The following is a 22,109-nucleotide window of genomic DNA, read 5'->3' as shown; positions in this document are numbered from 1 at the left end:
CACCACATATGTACACGTAACTATTTGGGGTGACCAGCGCCGATTTTCAGGATCCTAAGCAGGCTTCTGAGAGCCCACACTGACCCTGAGTGGCCTAAAATGGCCTGGAAGTCCCAAGCCTATCGCTAAAGGATCCCTTGCTGCTATGCCGTGCGAAATTTTGGTTCCGTTAAACGTCTTTTCTTCGCGTTTGCAGCGCTTCCCTACACACGAAAAACGAGAAACTTTTTGTTCACACTACACCTCCTCTCACTGGAGCAAAGATGAATTACTTCCGATTCACACTTCCGACATTCACTCTCCGCTGAAAGCCCTACTTAGCTTCAATCGGCGGCTGGGATAAGCCCTATGCATTTTACGTAGAACCTCTGCATGCATGCGTGAATGAAAGTTTCAGCAAGGTGATTCGTTTAAGCTGAGCGTTTAACCTTTTTATGATCATGAGCGACGAGCGTCTGCACAGGGGCTCTCCAGAGTGCGTCGGCAAGCGCAGCCATTGTGATTCTACCGGTCGTTTTTTGTTCAAAAATTTAAAAAAATTAAATTTTCTGTAAAAAAATGGCAAGTCATAGCTACAAGGAAAACCTTGTCACCATCGTATTCCTCGCACCATTGCGCGTTGAATGATATGTAAAATGAATGAGTAACGACTGGAGGAAGGCAAGATTTAACACAAAAGTTGATTTTGCCCCCCCCAACCGAAAATCTCTGGCGACGCCTATGATGCGTAAGCATTAGTGTTGAACGTCTTAGCCTCTTTCAGTGATTCAGTCAGTCTAGTCGATCGTTTGGCCCACCTAAAGATAAGATTAAGAAGATATATCCGTGATGGACAAGGCCACTCAGAGACTCAGCCCAGTTCAAGCGCTCTTGTCGCCCACCGTCCACTATCGAAGCTTCATACATTGAAAGCTCAGTGAATGGCTGCAGCAGGTTATCTGTTGAGATAGTATTCTTGGTAAATCGGTCTTCCACCGCGCGCCTTATCAGAATAGCCGTACCTAATAAATGCTCCTGATAATGATAATGACTCTTTTGTGCCCTGATGATAATAATGACATCTGTATCGCGTCTGTGTTTCATCTGTAAGTGCAAAACGACATTGTGCCACGAATGTCAGCGAGATTCGATTTATCCTGGCTGGCTTGACTTCCGGTCGTTGAAACGTTGAGTTCCGGTCGTTGAAACAAAGAGTGCTGACTGATGTCAGCCAGCACTCTTTGCTACTTACTTTCTGTGATCGCGTCTGGTGTATGTGTATGTATGCTGGGAGGGGATTGTATGTGTGTAGGGGAGGGCAGTGCGGGTTGAATGCCTGAGGGGGTGGGATGGGAAATTTTATTGCGACTGCAGCCTTAATGTGGGCCTCGGCCTGTGGTTGTTATGAAATAAATAAACAAATAAACGTTAAGGTTTCATCACTGCTCCTCTACCGCGATCAGTTAAGCAGTACGGGCTAGATCGGTAATGAGCATCGTTTGCGTGCCGTGCCAGCTCACCCTTGTGAACGCCGAACGGCTATGTGGTGCCACTCGTCGTTTCCAAGCGCTAGCACTCACAGTTCCCTTTTTACTCGCGTCCTGCCTTAAAATTATACAGCCGTGTTCGTCAATGTCATTTCCCCTTCAGTCACCCTCACCACCCGCCTTCTCGTCCCTGCATCCCTTCCCATCAGAAGCCAAATCTGAGGTTCAATTTATTTACCGATTATACAGTGATGAATAAGCACTCAGCGGCGAATCGATAACAACGGACGCACATGTGGCTATGAAAGACAGCTCGGCAGCAGGTCTATCCCGCGAGCCTGTGGCAGTTTGACGATCTGGGTTGGACAGCAGCCGCGCCGCCGATTTGATTGGTTAATGCCCGCGCATGCGCAGTACTGTACAGCTCGTCGGCGGCGGCTCGAGAGAGACCAACATCGTGTCTTTATGGCCGGTGAGAAACACTGTTACTGGGGGGCGAAAGGAACGCCAACTGGGGGCGATTCGTCCCGAAAGACAGCCAGGCGGCAGTTGGTGCACTGTTTTTCAAACACAACACTGGTCGATTTCCGCACCGTGGCAGAGGCCACTGGCACACACGAACCTACAAAAGGAGTATAAGGATCTGGGCTAGAAAAAGGCTACCATAACTTCGGTAAAAGAACAGTAATGTCTCGCGAAAACCAAACGACGCGCTTCGCTTCGTTGCTCGCGAATGTAACACAGACCGGCATAAATTCAAACTAAATATCACTCCGACGACGAAGAACAAACAACTGGATCACCACCGTATGAGCTTTGCGAGCTCTCACTCCGGGCGGAGTGGGACTCGGCTGAGGGGTCCCACCGGCGCCCCACCCTCCCATTGACGGGGCGGGGCGCCGCGATGGTCCCTGGGTCCATGGCAGCTCAGATCGCACCACAACACACATACACACACACGCACAGGGCACCGCGCGCGACCCCAATGACTACACACTGCCATTCTGACGCACCCGAGCCCTGTGTGACGCCCGTTTGAGCTATGTCTACCGCGGCGCGACGTCCGGCTGGGCTATACGGCGCAGCCAGCGCCCCCGCTCCAGAGATCCTTATTCTGTCACAATGCCGCCGCGCCGGGGAACAGCCGACACATACTTGGTCTACCGTCCCCGGGGGCTTCGCACGTCTGTCTTGTGGCTGGTGCGAGTCCGCAACTAGGCGACAAGAGGGTCCATCCCGGAGGATTCCGCCCTCTGCCGCCGACCCGACCCCACTCATTACTTCTCCTTGAGGTCATGGTCGCTGAACTCCCTGAGCACGACCGTGGCGTACTCTAGACGGTCGCGGAGGGCGCGGCTGCAGCCGATTCCGCTCAGGTCGACCAGGGGGTAGGAGGCCGCCCTCCGCTCCGAGTTGATGTATGTCACCGTCAGCTCGGAAGACGGACCGGCGGCAGAGAGAATCACCTTCGTGTGGTCCTTGAAGAAGTTTATCTGCGGAAGGCGAAATAAAGTCAGTCTCGGTCAAGTGTAAACAGATACCGAGGAGAATGAATAACTCTTAGATGCGTTAGACACTTATGCAACGTATTGATTACGGTACTTTAGATGAGGTCAAGTACAGACTACTGTACGCTGTGCACGATAAACTAGGCGCATGACTCCCACATCACGTGTCAACGCGATACATTCTCCGGAAACGCAGCCCAAAATAAACAGTGCAATCACAAGCAGCATTACATTCCGATGATATAGACAAATAAACGTTACATATTAAATAAGCCTGATACCATTACCACACCGCCATTGCACACGGCCTGAACATAGATAACTCCGAACTATCGCATCACCTACCTGTAGCGTGCCGTTCGAGAGCTGCATGATGATGGCCTTGTGGGTGCGCACCCAGCGGCGCATGTGCACCTCAGGTGCCGGCGGCGGCGGCAGCTGGGCGCCGGCGGCCGTGCCTCGCGTCTCCCCGCCCTCCGTCAGGTTCTCGTCCATGTACTGGCTGAAGTAGCGGAGCAGTGTGAAGCGCTCCTGGAGCAGCGACGGCACCTGGGACGGCTCGTAGGAGCACGAGCGGCCGTGGCGGCCGACGAAATCCACCCGGCTGAGGGAGAGAGAACGAGCGATCAGTCGAGCGTGGACAGATGGGGGCGAGGTAGGGCTAAAAACGGTCACGGCGGAAACATGGTAGGTGAACAGGGCATGACGAAAACTCGGCACAAAACTGAATTAGGACAGTCTGGGAACAAGACCACGCCGTGCTATGTTGCACACCAGCTCGTGACTACGAATTCGCTTTGTCCACACTGACAGCACGCTGTTGCAGACATACAATGCAAAACAAAACAAAAAGTGACGAAACGAAACACAAAAGCATAACGTTTGCAATGTCCTAAGTGTATGAATGATACGACATAAACACGACCGAGTGCAGCCAAGCACGGGAATGCGCCTAACAATATGTCCGTTCCATTTAACGAACCACGACATACATGTATGGTGCAAAACCACCGGTAAATGTCCCAAATTCTCACCTCTTGTCTTGCAGGTACAGCACTTTGGTGGAGTCGTTGAAGAGCACGCCGACGCTGCGGTCGCTGAGCTGGAAGCCGAAGCCGTACTTGTTGCTGTAGTCGATCCACTTGGTGATGAACAGAGGCGAGTGTGGCACTGGCTCGGGATTTATGTCAGCGTCTGGGGAAGGTACAAGGGATTCGGGTCAGGGCCAGTCGCATATGCTATGCAGAAATTGTGCAGCATGCATGGCTTCTAAGCCAAGCTGTAGGACAAAGTCCAGACAGAGTGTTAAATACAGCTAAATGCAGGGCTTCAAATGTCGCGAGGGGCCATCGAATTACCTGCAAGCTAATACCCAGAAAGGTGCAAGTTCACCCACTTCCAACCACCACTCAAGAGTCAAGTTTCCATCGAAAGCTCTTTAAAATATTCTAAAAAAAAAACAAAGCCAGCATTCCTTCGTGACATCTGAAAGTGAAAATGCTCCTCAAAGAGCTCTCCATAGAGACAGCGAAGGCCATCTCTGTGCCACGGCCGAGAGAGCACACTCAACTCAGATCTCCGCTCAGTCGTGAGCGATTTCAGAGATAGCATCCACCGTCACAGAAACGTGCGGGATCGTACCGATCAGAGAGGAATATCACTGTAATGGGAACACTGGCTTCACTCACCCTCCGGGACTGACTGGAGGCACTCGGAAAGCGCTTTGTACAGGGTGGCCGACGTCCATTCCTTGGCCTTCTTCTTGTCGGACGAGGGTCGGAACACACTGGAGATCTTCTGGCGGATCGAGCCGTGGAGCGACGTCTCCTTCTCCTTCACCTGAGAGGAAGGAAACACAGAAATGTCACAAACCGTGCAATGCAACATAAATGGTTGAATACATTACAATAGAATCACGATTTAATTTTTTGAGCGAACAACTTTCACCTTTTTGGGCATTGTTGATGTTTACTGGTGTCTATTATTCACTTTTACTGGCGTCTATCGCGTCTATCACTCACAATCTCTGACGTGCACTTGCTCATAAAAAGTCACGGGTGGCACGTGCTAACGGAAAGCACGAGGCAACAACTTCATGGTACCTTTTCCTTGCTTAAGAACATGTGTTATCATCATATTGCAATCACGGAGCTGGCATCGGAAGCGACGAATCACGCGTTGAAATAAAATACATAAAACAAAAATGCAGGCATCCCAGTCTAGGTGCACTGTCGCCTTAGCACCAGATGTAATGCAAGCATGTCAAACGAATGAGTCACCTAGTCAACTAGACAAACGTTGTTGTCTTTGAACTTCTGGGCGTACCCACATATGATTAATTCGGAGGAAAACAGGCTATTACAAGGTCAAATGATCGACGATCTGATCACAACGGCTGTTTCCTAAATGAGTCACTACAGCAGCATCGTATGCCGCCGTTACCACGCTCGTCGTCCGGTTGCATGCATGCAGTTTGCAACGAGTTTAGCAGTTTTGCAGCAGATAGTATGATTCATACCGTCGAGGCGGACTTCTCTCACAAAAATGTTCGACGTCGAGCGTGCATAACTTGCATTAGAATTTAGAAATCTAACTTTCCTCACCAAAACATAACCAATACCGCACCATGTTCCACTAGCCCTCCTCATTGATGTTTGTTTGTTTGTTTGTTTGTTTTGTTGGGTTAGGCCCTTTCGGTCGACAAGACCATTGCAGAGCCGGAAGGATGATAGGATTTAGGGGGAGACATTGGTCTGGGCAGGCACCCTAGTGAGTCGCCGGGGCTGAGCCCGTCCAGAGGACAGGCCACCCAGCCCCAAGGCACTCACTGCACCCGGCTACGGGGTGCGCTCCCTCAGGAGCAGCGGTGCCGCTCCAAGGGAGCAGCCCGCATGAGATAAAGTTGCCTGTCCAGCCCGGAGGGGGTGCGGCGTGGAGGAGAAGGATTTCAGTATCCTGAGGATAGAAGCATGGAACGGTGTCCTCATTGACGACAGCTCACCTTTTCCATCAGCTTGCTATTGTCTTTGACGCTCTGTGACCGCACCAGGCGGCCAGAGGAGCCGCTGCTGCCACCAGCGCCGCGCGCCGGCGACTTGGGAGACACGAGCTTCACCTCGCTGCGGCTAGAGGGCAGGCGCATCGCGTGCAGCGGCGGCTCCACCTCTCCGACACCTATGTGCTCGAGCACCTGGGAGGCGGGTCGCACGGCGGCCGGCGGCGCCAGCTTGGGCGCGTGCGTGCAGCACGAGACGGGCAGCGTGGTCATGAGCTGGCCACTGTGGAAGAACTGGTGCTGCAGCATCTCGGCCGTGGTGGGCCGCATGCGCGGACTGGGGTGCAGCAGGCGCGCGATCAGGTCCGAGGCGGCCGGCGACAGCTGCGGCGGCAGCGTGTACTGGTTGTTGGTGATGCGTTTGTACGTCTCGTTCAGGGTCTCCGTCTCGAAGGGAGGCTGTCCTACCAGCATGGCATACCTGGGAAACAGAACACAGCACGTCAGCAATGAACGGCAAACATCCATCGCCGGCTTCGAACACGGTGTGGCAATGTTGTAGCGTGCAGCCATGGTCGAGCGGCACGAACATAGACCACCAAATAGGCAACGTTATCAGCGAGTAGCACTCGCTGACTCCAAACCAAACATATCGCAGCAGGTCAAATTAAATATAACTCGGGAAAACAATTACGAGCGCAATGAGTCAGCCCTCAGCAGTGCGGAACAATCGTGGGCGCCAGTCAGACACGTGTAGCCCGTCAAATCCACTATCAGCTCGAGCCGTGACAGGATACAGTTTGATCGCCTGACCACCTGGCCAGACTTAAAGAGTTTGGTGGTATGAGTCACTGTAAAAACGCGCTATGTAGCCACTGATGGGGGTCGAGCGATCGCGGTGGGTGTCTGCCTCTTCAAATAAACACAAACACTGCAACATCAACAGGTCGATAGCAAACATTGCCAGCCTACCCTACCCACCTCTCTAAGCTACCAAGCCGTTGGCGCAGGCACCAAACAATGTTCCCTTGAATGGACTGATTGCCGTCGATAGTGCTAGTTTTGCGCTGGGGCGCTATGGAAGACTGCAAGCCCTTCTAACGAACCAAGCAGGTCCACTAATCAGCTACATTGCCGTAGCCACCCCTAAACATCCTCCCAGAATTCGTTGACAGAATTTTTCAGCTTCTTCAGTCATGTTAGAACGAAGCCCGTGTTCGGCTTAGGTAGATATCACGTCGACAGAAGCAGTACAAGCCTTGTCCAAAACGGCACATACCAGAGACTTTATCCTCCTAATCGTTTCAAGCACATAGTCTCCTGAGCTTAATTGCTTTCATGCCACAGTCAACCGCACTCCTATCTACAGCAAATCTTAACTTAACGACGAGAGTGATGTTAGACGTCTGGGAAAACGAAAGGGATTAGTAATTCCTAAAATCCTCCCACGACGCCTAATCTTTCTATTGGAGTTCAGATATGAAATGAGCAGCAAGAACATATGCTGCGATGCCGAGCATAAAGAAAAATGTTCAGATGACAAAGTAGCGAACAACTGGAGAGTCCGTCACTTATGATAATCGGAGATAAGCTCGTTACAATAAGTAACCTCGCTTGTAAAACACAACTCGTTGAGCAACAACGGACTATTGTTCGACTGACCCAAAACAAGGGCGTTCCTGCTTTGCAACAACCGTGGCGGGGCAGCGGAAAGCGACAGCCCGGCACGGCTGGAGCGATAGTGGCGTGTTCGGCGCGGCTCGCGGTCGCACGCCCGCTGCGGTTGGCCTGCGGTCTGTTGCGAGCGGACGAGAGAGATTGCCCGTTTCACTCCGCTAATTCGGCTCAAAACAGTATTGTTGCCCCAATCGGGTTGTGCGGGTCGCATGTTCAGCGATTTCCTTTCCTGGCACCCAGCATTGGGACATCGACAGAACGAAAAAAAACACACGCCGAGCGTCGCCGTCACTGCGAGCACGCTCCGACTTGGCGCAAACACCATCGAACGCACAAACTCGACGGCAAAAAACCGCCAGCGACTCCGATAAATCGTCAAAATGGGCCATCGCCGCAATCCGTGCCGATTTCTGCGCTGGGGGTCGCACGGAGCGCCAGGGTGTCCTTCTAATCACGCCACTCGCCGGGTCGGCGGATCGGTCTGCGGCAGTAAAAAAAACACCGACCAAGTGCTGTGTCATCACCGATGATTTGACGTATCAGATTACGCGAGGCTGGGGGTTCCTCCGAGAGCTTTGCGTGAGTTGACAAAAAAGATCGATGGACACTCTTCTCAAGGGGTGAGGCTGAGTGAGATCCCTACTTCCAGTTGATTTTATTGACGCTAGGATTACGTGATACTTGCAAGTGTTTCAGCGATCTACCTCTACAAAAGCCCTAGAGATAATCTCAGTCAACTGAGGTTTGATGACACCCGGTAAGAATGCAGTTAGTTAGGGAGCATTCACAAAAACCACCCGCGCCGACCGGGTCAACTTCGCACGGCTATAAAACAACCGCGCTACTATAGCGAGCATAACTTATGAGAGCCCTTCGCCGCCGAGCGCGCGGACGATCCATCGACTGAAAAGCCATCCGGGAGAGGAGAATATAAGGCGGCGGGCGGCGGCTTTGTCTGAGCCGCCGGCGGCTGGCTGCGCGGCCCGGCCGTCGCGCAGAGTCGGCGTCCAGCTCGCTGCAGACTCGCTGTCGGCATTATCACGAACCACCAAACAAAGCCGGACCGGATGGGTCGGGGATGGGGCTGCAGCCAGCCCGCGCGGCCATCGGTTATTACAGCTCTGCCACCTGGCCACAGACCCGGCGAGAGAAAAAAACAGCAAAACTGGCTACACACGACGGCAAGTTCAGTAATGAAGAGTCATTCGCATTAGCTATCCATCATGATATTCATCAGGAAAAATATCAAAAATGCATTAGACAAACTGGCCAAATTGCGATTTTCCCCGGACGCAGCCTCAACAAACATTTAATGGAACACCTCGCGCAGTTTCGTGACAAGTTTGCATCGTTTTTTCCTACCCGTCTGTGCCCGGCAGCCAGCACCATCAATCCCGCTCGCCGGCACAGGCCCACCGCTGCCAGCAGTTGGTTCTCACGGAGTCATTACTGACGGCCTGACGCGTACGGCAGGTCCGACGGTCACCGGCCCGGCACAGCCTCGACCTTCCGCCGGAAGTCTCACACATCCGGCCGGCGCAGCGTCTGCCGCCTTTCGCCATCGGGTGGTGTCGAGTTAAACACTGTGTTCTGGAGCTGAGGTGGGTGCGGCTCATCTCACACCTGTCCAACTCACTCTCAGTTGAACACATTCACTCTCGATCACTCTCTCGCGCGAGCTGATCGCTGGCCGCGATTCTGCAGCGATCGGAACGATCTTTGAAATGATCTCACGACCGTTTCGTCATTGCGAGTCACGGACGTCGAAGCTGCGTCGTGATGTGGACGCGATGCCAAGACAATAGCCACGGTCGTGACGGTCCCATTGTCATCACTTTCGATGTCGATGGGGTAAACCTCTAGCCCTTTATCCGAACTCTGCCACGAAACGCGCTTTGACGAGTTATCATCACGTGATGCAGGCGGAACTGCGATGCTATGTGATACCATCACTGGCATCGATTGCAGTTTGGGACTTTCACATAATTTTGCAGAGACGTCAGTATGGTTCAGCAACAAAGAAAAAATTACATGTTTCTCTTCTAGCAGCCGCTTAGAATAAAAAAGGTGCTTTTCGTTGATGACTGTTTTTGGGCGTATCACTGCATTCCCGATTACGGCTGCAGAAATTTCGTCCGCATGGCTGCGTCGATTTGCAATTGTACTTTGCACAGAGGGGATCACCTGCGAAGGTCATTTGACAGGTGACCCACAGCAGGGGATTGAGAGGTCGAATTTCATCGGATTAGTTTCTGGCATACGTGGAACGTTTCCAACAAGTGGTGGCTGTGATAGCCACAGCGCAATGATGATAGACTTCTATCAACAATGAAACAAAAAGTAGGCGCCCATCAATGTGCGTCACCCGATACCGAAGTCGTGCGCTATCAGCAGGAAATATCGCCATTCGCTGATGTCATACACAGCTATCGACCTATATCCAAAATCGGCGGTCATAACCTCACCACAATACCTACACCGCGATGCCCGCACATTTTTATCATGCCCGACATTTAAAACGTATACCAGCCAAAACCGCAGCCTCCATTCTTACATACCCGCGTGGCGCCCGATCCGTTACCTGCACGAGTCAATCCAGCCATTGATGGAGTCATTACTGAGTCACTAATCGAGTCGCTATCGAAGTCATGACTCACATGATGCAGCCCATGGCCCACGTGTCCGCCTCGTAGCCGTGGCCGAGCTTCTGCAGCACCTCCGGGGCAATGTAGTTGGGAGTGCCGCAAATGGTCCTGAAACACAGACGGATAGGTGCGTCAGACAGGCGGCAGGGCGGGAGACCGGGAGGGGGAAGGGTTGAGGGGCGTCAATGGGGGTGTCTGTGGGGACGGGGAGGGTGACGGACTGGGCAGCAAGTTTGACCGTCCTAAAACGACCACCTCTAGCGCTGACGCTGTTCTTTGATAGCTGATAAGCGTCAATGGCAGCAGCACGATTTGAGCCTGTACATGACAGGCAGACACGGGGAGCAGAAGTGTTGTGCTGCCATTTTTAGTCGGTCGATACCAACACGTATTCCAGTCAGTTGTGTAGATAGAGTCGCGAACGAGCCACGAAGGACGTCGGTTTGGCCATGACATTTTCATGACATTATTCTGGGAGACAAGTGCCTGGGCCCCTTGAAAGTGCAGCAGTTCACAAATGCTCCGCTCCATATAAAACAAACCCATTCACACAATCGCTGCATATCGACAGCCTTTAGACGGATCAACAGTCTCACTTATCGCATGCCCAACTTCCTCAAAAGAACAATTCACACTGCTACAGCAACATCGCTGCCATCAAACTTCCCTCCGCCCTCAGCGGGACAGTGTGAGCCGCCCTTTACTTCGCGCCGGTCGTTACTCGCCAAGGGGCGGTCAGACCGTTTCAGAGCGGTGACCTCAACTGCGGGGTCACTGGCCATGCCCGAGTGCACAGTGCTGCAGTGTGCACTTTACCCAGCTGTACCTGCACCACCCAGTTACGATCCGTAATGCAACGACCTCCACGCTAGACATGATTGCGGTAATTATGACGGTCTGTGCCACACAAACTAAAGCTAGTTTCACACAGACCGTCAACCACCTTCCGCCTGGCTTGTTCGCATTGCATGCCGTACAAATCAGGCCAGCGAGAGTTATTGGAAAGTTCTGAAATCGCCGTCCCATAGTTTCCAATAACCACTGCGAGACGCAAAGCTGGGCACAGCGGGAGTCCAAATACGGGAGACAGTTCGGCTTTCTGAAGACAGCTGACTTGGTAAATCGTGCGCCCCGCCCACAGACATAAACTCTGCCCAGCAGCCTCTCCTGCACCTCTCCCTCAGCAGCTCAGCCCCAGCAACCAGCAACAGGAAACCACAATCACATCCACCAGCTCAGTCGCGTCTTGTCAGGTCACAGTGGCGAGCGTGACTGGGTTGGTCTCAAGTCCTGTGCGTTCCGCGTTGGACCCAGGTCCTGTGCGTCCGAGTTAGGTCGCTCTGGAGCGTGGGGCGCGCTCAATGCAGCAGCGACGATCAATAGCCCGGGGGCACAGCGCCGAGCAGAGCGGCGTCCGAGCACTTCCGGCGCCCGAGGGCGAGAGTTGGGAGCGCCGCCGGCCAGAGTTGAGATCCGGGGCACGCACGCAGAACGCAGAGGCGCGCGTGGGGCGGGCGGGCGCTCCGATCGTAGCCAGGAAAAACGGTAGACCGGAGCCGGGTCGTTGTTAGTCCATGAGTGTTGGGTCAACACGGGCCAATCTGCTGTCAGTTGTGATGGACAGGTGGGGGAGGTAGTGACAGTCTGGACGGACAGCCCCTGGCATGGAGAGAAGACCCCCGGCCCTGCCGCCGAGCCACTGAAATCGAGCCGTTTCCTGAATACCTTCACAGAGCCAACTCAGAGGCGGAGCTCGCAGTTCTGATTATGTTGGCCTAGGCGCAGTCTAGCGGCCCTGAGATGTTTAAAACGAACACTGCACCCGGTTGGCAGCCACTGCAGAAACGCTACACACACGCACACATTGTGCGTAACTTCCGCCCAGCCGATGCAAAACGTCAATCTGTCCGTGATCTGAGGTGGATTTAACCTTGCAGCTCGCAATGCCTTTGTCTTTGAAGCGATCTATTCTCGATGCAAGTGCGTTGACCCGTGCCGCTAAGGCCGGCCTCGGCGGAACAACGCTTTTCCCTGGAGCACAATCAGCCCCTCGTTTAACCGTCCAGAAATCCCCGCTGACAGGCCGCCTTGGTTTACTCAGCCGGCGCGGCGACGAACAAAAACTCAGCGCCGATAAACGCGCCATCTGCGGGTAGTTTGCATTCATCGACAGCGGGGTGCCTATTGTCAGAAAAACGCCGCCGCTGCCGGGCCCCGTGAGATATCATAGTCGCTATCACCAGTATTGACCCACGCCGTCCTGTTGAGACTCCCTCCCTCCCAACACACGCCGGTACACATACAAACACACCCCGTGCAGGCTGGGCGGCGGGTCGGAGAGGGAGCCTCAGAGGTCTGCCTTAGGTCTGTCCTGCCGCGCAGCTCGGCAGGGCGTCCCACCTCGCCACGGCGACTGGAGCCGAGGGGAGAAGACAGGCCGCCATGCCTCGGCAGATGGATCACCGCCAGAAAGGGAAAGGAAAATAGATCAACTGATAAACGCTCGGCGTAAATACCAGCTCGGCTTGCGAAGGAGGGAGCAGCGGAGCGCGGAGGGAGCACGGAGCCAAGCAGGAGCGAGTTGAGGGCGAGTTGGCTGTGAAGTGGGAGCGAGCGGAGGCATGGGTGGAGGGTACCGCCCGCCCTGGGAGGCAGCAGCGCTGGATTTATGATCGAGACCCGCGGCGGCCGAACAGATCCAGTTACAGCGGGAACGTGGCATGGGATGAGATGGGGTGAAGGAAGGGACAGAATGAGTTAGGATGAGAGGGTATAGGGTGAGATGAGACTTGACAGTACGGCACGAAGCCCCACACGCGACCATGAGGGGAGGCGCCAGCCGCTCTAAATTCGGATCCGGCACGCTCATTATTTAATTACACTCATTAATCTGTCAGAGTGAATTATCCACTCAGTGGGTAGACCTCATACGATCTGCCAATGAGCTGGCTGGCAGAAAACCAAGCTAGCAACAGCTCCGGCGCCATGCTGGCTGCTCTTAACTCCACAGCGGCTGCTCAACACTGGCTAATCCAAACTCTTGCAAACGGCTCCAAGAAATGAGGAAACATTGAGCCCCGCCTTCCCGCACCGGGACGCCGAACCGGCGTGTCACCGTTACTCTCGTCCGGCGATGTCGCACACACCGGCCCCACGGGAAATCCATTCCAGAAAACCGTCACTGGGAACCGCAGGTCGGCGATAATCAAACACGCTCTGGAGACCGGACCGACTTGGGCGGCGAGTCGAGCGGCCCGCCACAGTCGCGCTATGCATACGGAGAGTTTCAGGAACAGCCGTGTGCCGCGGCCGCCGGCACCAAGGGAAGGTCGCTGTGCAAGACTAACGTCATCGGTGGGAGAGGCGGCGCGGCTTAGACGCCGCCCTTTGCCCTCACCGAGGAGTGGTCAACATGCCCACATTCAGTTCTTATGTGATCACTCATCGGAACAAAGAAGAGATTGTGCTCTAGCTGAGAGCTCTCAGCAGAACGCGCTGCGTTTTATCCACTCATCAATCCGCACCCAAAAAGATCTACTTTGTTTCTGTCGCAAAGACAGAAAGTTCAGGTTCAGTTTCAGTTTTCAGTTTCAGTTCAGGTTCGCAAAGTTCAGGAAACATCACCCGCCCTATGCATCCCTACATTTAAACACCCGCAGTGGGCAGCTGTGGGACCCCAGCTGGCCGGTCGTCGGCCCGCTGCCGTCACGGTCCGGCGCCGCTGCCGCTGGGTTCAGGGACCGGTCGACCAGCACAGCGGCGCACCAGACCAGCGCCCCGACCAGCGCGGCCGCCGGACGCGGCGCGACAACAAGAATGTGCCCCATCACCGACCGCCGCCGCCCCCGCCAACCACCGCCGCCACCGACAGACCTTCTCGGCGCAGCTCCATTAACAAAGAGCTGCCGGCCTAATAGCCCCGCATCTGCGCGTAAGCGTCGCCCGACACTGGCAAGGGGTACGACCGGCGCCGATCAGTCCAGGGTAATGACACCAGCGGGCGGCCGAGGAGGCGAGACCACGGCAGCGGCCATGGGAACCGCCGGGGGCGCGGTGCGAGGCAGGCAGTCAGTGGAGCGTCCAGCCACTTCACGGCTTCATCGGCCGCGCCCGAGCTGCCGCCGGGGATGTCTGGGGGCGGGGCGGCCGGGATGAGTGGCCACGCGGGGGTGGGTGGGATGGGCTGGATGCAAAATACCCGGTAATTGCAATGCTGATATAACCAAAAATACTGATGCTGATGATCAAAGAGAACAAAAACAGACATCAGAAAAGTAATGGATTGCACTTTGGCAAAGTTGACTATTCCTGCAACATCTTCGATTACGCAGAGCCGATGACAAAAGCTGTCTCTTCGCAAGCCTCCAGCACGACCCGCTCTCCCGTCTTCCTCCTGCACTGTTCCCTGTTCCGCCTCCCTCAAAGAGAGCCCGGCGACACGGCGCAGCTGATCACCATTCCGAGGCCAGTCCCACGAGACGGGTTTGGCGTGACTGCGCCGGCAGCACAACAGACGGCAAACCGGTTTGGGCGGCTTTAAACGCGTATCATCAGCATCATACTAATGTACTGCCCGGTGCGCCGTGTACGACGCCCTGCACTATCGGAGGGGAGCTTCATAGAAGATAATCGACGGAGCTACGATCACCTGGGCGCATGCAATATTGCAGGTATGATTTATCATTAGAAGGATACAGCCGCAGGTGTTGGTAACTTGCAAGATAATGGCACACTCCTTCGGTGAGTGTCGCTTCCCCAAACGCCAGCAGTTGGAGAATTACAGGGCGCGTGGGTCGGCACTTAGTGACCGTCTCTGCAGTTGTTGACAGATGTATCATTGCCGCTGACGACAGGCGTCACACTGATGCTGATGACGGGTCGTCACGGTCGTCAGACTGATGCTGATGACAGCCGTCAGAGTACCCTCCCGCTCTGCCTCTCTTCCTCTCCTCTTTCCACTGACCGTCGGCCAATTAGCCGCAGTCTGGCCGATGATAAACATGTTTGCAGCGCCGGCTCGGCGCCGGGCGGCTCTTCAGAGTGTTCCCCAACCACCGACCGGCTCCCACAGGCGCGTCCCGGCAGCCAGGGGCGGCGCGGGCGGCGGGGAACGCAGGCAACCGGCCTCCTGAGGTGGTACACCGCCCGCCCACCAATCGAGCAAAACACTAATTAAACCCGGGTAACTAGCACAAAATCATTGCGAGCTAATGTGGAACATTGGCCGCTTAGTCATGTAAGCAAGTACCCAATTTCACACCATATTTTGTTCTCATTTGTGCAAAACAACGTCACGACTGTTGAATTTAGGATCTAATTTCGATTTCAGTCCAAATCCCATGCAAAACCGCTCCACATTTGGCATCCGAAATTCAGCGATGATAGCTTATGCAGCTCGCGTGGGACGGTCTATCCCGGGCTGGAGCTCAGTCGCTGCGTCAGCAAAGCCTGTGACCGAGTCAGCGGACCATATCGGCACTGGGAGCCCGCTGGGAGCCCTCTGGGTGTCAGTGACCGCAGAGTCATGACAAAAATAGTGCCCGTCCACACCCCACCTCCTGTGTCAGAAGACCCGCCGCTGTCAATGCCACCTGCGACAGCGGGAGTCAGCGGAAAGGTGACACTCATACCTCCTCAAAACTTCCGTCATGGCATCCAGCAGCATCAACAAATACAACTCCCTGAACCCTTCGCTGCTGTTGCCGGCTGCCTCCTTCAAGGCCTCCATAGCTTACCCCGCCGCCCAGTTCGGGAGGACGGAATGTGCGAGCACAACAAAAACCGTACCTCCTCGGGAGCGGGTGCCTCTGGAGCCGGTCAGCAGTCGCCGGAGTCGACCAGGAATGGTGTTCGGGTCGGGTCGGCTCGGCCCAGGAGACGGATGGCGACAGCTCGGCAGCCGCCGCTCTATGGAAGCCGAAAACGAATGGTCGTGCCGGCGAGATTACAGGGCGCACACGCCGGCCGGGGCGCGTGGGACGAGTGTAGGACCAGAAGAGAGGCAAACGACGGGATACAGGGTGTGAAACGGGATGTGGGAGACAAAGGAAACAATCGGAGAGGCGCCAAGTGTCCTCGAGACGTTTCGGACACACTCCCGTCTGCTTTTGTTTTCACAAAATCGCTGACACTTATAGAGGCAATGACAGGGACGACGGCTTGTTTCCATCAGTCTAGCATTCTAACTATAACTTCAACATCTTACAATCTATCTCCCACTTCTACTTACACAACTATATACCTTCAACAGACCCACGCGCGAGCACTCACTTATCACCCTTCAACTATCCGAACGCGACCATTCACTCTCACAGCGAGCAGCGCCGATCAGCCGGCGATCCAAGCTCCGATCTGAACCCTGATCCTGTCCCAGATGCTATTATCACCCGACCGAAGCTCTTATCTGGCCAGCGATGCTATTACCGTCTGTGGCGCCGCTATTATCGGGCGCCAGGCGTGCCGTTGTCGTCCACGACGATGAAGGTGCATTAGCTTGGTGCGCGACCCACCCGGAATAACGTCACGGGGGTGCGACGGAATGTCGGTCACTAGGGTCCAGAAGAGGAGGTTCCGCTAGGCCATTGATGCAGAGTTTTTGCAGGTCGAAGAGAAAGGTAATGTGCCATTGTCGTTGGGGGTAGGAATTGGGGAGGGATGGAGGTCCCGGCCGCGGACAAAATCCATTACCATTTGTTGCATGTGTGACTCAGATCAGACAGTAAACTTTTTGCTTAAAGAATGAGTCTTGGCCTAATGGCGCTTGCACGCTGTTTGCTAAATAAAGCATCACCTGAGAAAAAAAAATCGCTCGGTAACATCGTGCGATTCCCAAAGTCTATCTCACCAAGGAGTTCTAGCAAGAACTCGGCAGACCTTCAGAACTGTCTGTGACTACCGGGCACCCAAGGTGATTTATGCGTTTCAGGGTCCTCCCGGTCTGAAAGCCTATACTTTGGTCGCGGTGGGAGGTATCTTCAGGAGACGCCGCGCATTCCTCTGGAGGTTCAACCGGAAGACCCAGGGACCTGCCGACTCCGCCCACCGCCCGACCACCGCCACCGCCGCCGCCGCCTCCCAATTCACCGCCCTTCGCCGGGTCATCCACCTCTCCCTCCACGTAACCTCATCCAACCAGACGAGCAACGCGACACGAAACTACATGACAGGCCCCGGGAGAACACTTCACACACATCTCTTCAACTACACCACCCCAACAACCCTCACCCTCTACCCCTGCTCTCGAGATGCCAACGTCGACGTCGACATACCGACAACGAGGAAACCCAGCGGTACCCGACGTCGGCACGCGCCTCGCATTAGTACCAGCCCGGAGCCCCATCCGGGCGCTCCTATTTAACCCTTTTTACGTGGCAATAAAGCGAGTCCACGAGGAGAAGGAGAGTTTTTGCGGCTGGTTCTCGCCGCCGCGGGGCGTTAAATCAGCGCGCCGCTGGGCGCGTCGGACGGAGGACCCCGAAAACAAAGCCGGAGATGGGTGCGGCGGGGCGCAGGCCGGTCCTGAGTGGCTCCCGCCGCGAGGGATGATTTGTCATCACCGGTGTCGACGCTCAATGTGGGACAGAGCGGCTGATGGAGAATGCTGCCCGCTGGTTGATGGAAAATGAGCGGAAGGACTGGCGGTGGGCTCTGGGCAATGAGTGGTGGAAAGGCGGTGTTTGGATGGTGGTCGGGTCGGTGGGCGACTTATGACTTCCATCCTCACTTGCCTACACGCGCCCGTGGATCCCTGAGGTTCACCCCTATAGTCGAACTCTCGTCAAACTCTGTTACCCTTTCCGAGTCATCTCAACTGATTCATATCCACACGTAGGTTGAAGTTCCCTATCCATCCCGGCCCATCCTTATTCATCCCTCATCCCATCCCACTCATCTCTATCTCACTCCAACTCGCCCGAAGCCACCTTGAGCCTCCACCGGCGCGGCGGCGGTCCTGAGGCGGTCGTCGTCCGACCTGTAATTCAGCACCGCGGCCGGTCGGCGTGCGGAGATTGGGGGAAGGACCGCCGCCGGCCGGCCCGAGGGACACGGTCCAGCCCTGATCGATGGACGGGGCTGACCCAGCAGAGACCAGCGCAGAGGATCTTAGAGGTGTGGTGAGGATTCAGAACGCTTCTGGGTGGATGGAAGAGCGCACGAACAGTACGACTTTGCAAAAAGATATTCCAAAAAGATGGACGGATGACTTTCCGTTCAGTCCAGGATAAACTCGCAAACGAAAGAATCGGTTGTGAATAAATCAGACGACAATCTCAAAACTAAATCTGAAAAAGTAAAAACACTTGGCTAAACATATGAAATGCCTAAAGCAAGGAAGTCGAAGTTACGAAACGACCAGATATGTCGCAGAGAGAGAAAGTGAACATTAGCAGCCATAAAAAGACACACCTGCTTCAAGTAACAAATTTAAATGCCCCGACAAAAGCCCTGGAAGTGCGGTGACGACACGGGCGGCTCGTCTAATGCACTAACGTTCCTGATCTGCCTCCCGTCGAGCGGGGCTTAACACCAGGTCCGCCTCGTGAGCCGGCTGCCGGGTCCGTAATCGGCTCCACTGCACGCCCGTGGCGACTCGGTATGACCACCGTGACGCAAACGGTCTGGCACGGCTGGTACGGCAAAGGTGCTCACGGTAACCGCCCTTCACGGAACCGAAACTGGCAACTCCGCAGCTTGATCCGACAAATAGGCGAAATGGATTTGAAATGAATGTCTCCACCATTGTCTAAAGTTTATGCCATGTTTGGCAGCAGTGAAGGGGAGCGGAGGGTTTGGGTTTGGAGAGTAGAGCGAAGGTTTGGGTTTGGATTATGGATATGAGATATGACGGCCGCGGGTCTGGCGCACGGTGGCAGCCGCGGTGTGATGGGTAGCAGGCCGAGGACATTAGTCTCCTCTGTTTACATCAGCGGCGGACGACGGGAGGAGAAGCAGACCGAAAACTGTCCACAGCAGTGAAAGAGTACAGCCACCGTCGGCAGGGGAGAGGTGAGGGTTCACTGTTCAGGATATTATATAAAGGCCGCAGTAAGGTAATAACCGAAAACAGCGCTGGCAGTAGAGCCAGCAAGGCAGTGGAAAAGAAACGTTCCTAAGTCATATATCAAGAGCGAACATTCGTAGCTAACGTCACAGCTTCCGCACCATAAGCCGCGACGAAGCGAGTAACAGCTGCATTACAATGCGTGCGTAACGCATTGCCCAATTAGAGACAAACGGACAACGGGATCCAGACGAGAGTGAATACAACTGAACGGCCCGCTCATAGCAAACCGCTGGGCTAACATGCGGTCCGGCGGTCCGGTCCGGTCCGGTCCCGTGCCGACGGTGCGGTCAGTTGCCGCTGTGGACGCCGACGGCGCGTGAAAGAGCCCGTCACGCCGGACGCCCGGGGTGGCAGGCCGTGGAACAGTCGGCGGTGGAACTGTAGGCCCGCCGGACACCACGATTTCACAGCAAAGTGACGGAACTCGAAAAAGAGCCGAAGCTCTGAAATCTACGACTGTAGCAGTATGTGATTCGTAATTCTGCAACTCCAGGAAATACCACATCGTGAAGTAACCCACACAGGGCGTGGCCTCTGTGCAAAGGTCTAGCTACCACACCCCTTCTGCCCCAGGTCTGCCCGTGCGGACCCCGCCCTCACGCCGTGCTCCGACCAGTCCCGCCCACACCGCTGCCGCCCGTCCTGTTCCGGCCGCCCCGCCCGGTCCGACAATGTGTCAACAGCGCGGCACAAGCCTGCCGCATCCCACGCCCCTATCTCGCGCATCACGCTCAGTCACCGTGTCCGTCTGTCGCGTCAGCTTGTGTCCACAGACCCACATCGGGAACACCTCATAGCGCGAAACAAACGGCACTCTGACCACCACCAGACGGCAGGCGGGACACGCCAGTCATGTCCCGGACTGTAGACTGGGTGGACGATGCCGGTGGCCGCTGGTCAATATCCAGTCAGTGGTCAGACCACCCGGCACAGCCCCCGCCGGACATGGCTGAAATGACTGAGGCAACAAGGCTGCAGCATTGCAGACACAGCCCGACTGCACGACGCGACCATCTACGGTTTGCCACACCCGTACTTCAGCGGCCGACGGGTGGCGGACGGCGGCGGCGACGGGCGGCAGCCGTTACTCACCAGTGCTGCCAATATTCATCACATCGTTACCAGGCCTAAGGGTGGTCGCTGCTGGTGCAACACGCCCTATTAATCATCGCCAGCTCTGACGCGCCGAGCACCGTTGCCCACACATCAGACGAGGTCACCTGGCCACCAGACGCGGGACACAGGTGTTGGCTCGGGGTCAGGGGTGTATGTTTTCCAAGCCCACAGCCGCCGGATCGATTTGAAGACTGAGTGACCTGGTCAGGAGGCGTTGCGAGGTGATCAAAGCGCGCCTCATTCCAGTTGTCAGCTGGTTCCAGACGTCATACGGAATGATCGCTGGTCCAGATCCGCTACGAAGGTTGGAAGCAGACTTCCTCTCCTGAAACCTCTCCAATCCTAGCTCAGCCCCAACTTAACCTCTCCTTCCCAGCCCCAGCCTCGACCCAATCCCCACCACGCCTCAGCTCATCCACTCTCAGTCCATCCAATGGGAAGCGGCGATATCCTTGGAGGTCCATTTAAAGCTGCAGCGCTCGAGCCGAGACGGCGATAAAATCGTCCGGCCCGGCGCCATATGAGCCTGCAGGTCTGGGGTCGTGACCGGACGTCTCAGGACAGCTTTCAGCTCGTGCAGCTCATGACGGGCCCGGAACATAAGACGACCATCTCCAGGGTGGTCACTAGCAACGGGAGGAGTAGGTGGTTCAGGTCACTTAGCTGACCCGAGGACCCCGGTCAGAAGTCACTGGCCAGGATGACATCGCGATAAGTATGTCGTGTACTGTTCTACCCTGCTTTGTTCTGCCAGGAGTCCCTGTCATGTGCTGCTTAGCCTTGTCATACACGTCCGGCGAATTCCTTCACCTGCTAAAGGTGTTTTCTTGTCACAAAGGAGAGTCAACTCACTAACAACACGGCAGTGGCATCGGCTTAGTCTGATTCAGGTTGGTTATATCGGCCACATTCAGCACACCGAAGATAAGACAATTGCAGACTCGCCAGTGAAGCTCACTCGCGGAATTCTTACACAGCGGTCTTAAAGCAAGAAACACCACTCTCTTGTGACATGAGAGGGCACTCCAATTTCCAACGAAACAATGTCGAGCAGCAGTGGCGTGCCACAGCGATGCAACAGGACATACATTATCATATTAACATATGAGACGGTGGTGTTTACCGTTTACACAATGCTCTGAATCATCTCAGGAATGACGGCATGCACCACCTTTATCACAGCTCACATACCGTCACAACGTTACCACATCACGCAACACAACGTAACGTAACATACCACAAAGCAGCGTCTCGTCACATCGAGCCGGCCAGCGTGCAGTCTCACGGGACTGCAATGTCATCAGCTGAGAGTGGGCGTGAGAGACCGCAGTCCCCTCCCCGTCGACAATCATATTAGAAACGGTGGGAGCCCCGCGCCGGCGCAGCGTCGCCGCCCGCTCCCATGCCCGGGTAATTCTGGTTACACTCCCGTGACACGGCCATGCTACAATGACCTGGCACCGGACGTCGCCATAAAACGTTGCGCTGAAAACGTTGCGCTGCCACCGTCGCTGCTGCCGCTAGTGCACAAAGTCGCCGGCGCTGTCGAAACCCAGCTACCGGACCTCAATGCAGCATTGTTTCATCACAAAGCCGGACAGCAAGGACACTGCAGCGCCTACAGTCCCTTCCAGAAAT

At 55.2% G+C, this 22,109-nt stretch overlaps 1 protein-coding gene across 1 annotated transcript in view; it reads right to left on the bottom strand.

Annotated features, from left to right (window-relative positions):
* Positions 1 to 1,683: 1,683 nt before the first annotated feature.
* The window catches only part of LOC122382614 (serine/threonine-protein kinase PLK1-like), an 83,782-nt gene continuing 63,356 nt past the window's right edge, over positions 1,684 to 22,109 (bottom strand). The window contains exons 5-10 of the mRNA XM_043368172.1: positions 10,304 to 10,399; positions 5,976 to 6,450; positions 4,663 to 4,813; positions 4,009 to 4,168; positions 3,320 to 3,578; positions 1,684 to 2,959 (exon numbers count right to left, since the gene is read on the bottom strand). Of these exons, the coding sequence (XP_043224107.1) occupies positions 2,744 to 2,959; positions 3,320 to 3,578; positions 4,009 to 4,168; positions 4,663 to 4,813; positions 5,976 to 6,450; positions 10,304 to 10,399 (1,357 nt within the window). The 3' untranslated portion in view covers positions 1,684 to 2,743. The remainder of the gene's footprint in view (positions 2,960 to 3,319; positions 3,579 to 4,008; positions 4,169 to 4,662; positions 4,814 to 5,975; positions 6,451 to 10,303; positions 10,400 to 22,109) is intronic.

Source organism: Amphibalanus amphitrite, unplaced genomic scaffold (assembly GCF_019059575.1).
Source record: "Amphibalanus amphitrite isolate SeventyFive unplaced genomic scaffold, NRLGWU_Aamphi_draft 000143F_arrow, whole genome shotgun sequence".
NCBI classification, from domain to species: Eukaryota; Metazoa; Arthropoda; class Thecostraca; order Balanomorpha; family Balanidae; genus Amphibalanus; species Amphibalanus amphitrite.
Note: the sequence above shows the minus strand (reverse complement) of the source record. Positions and strands in the feature narration are given on the sequence as shown.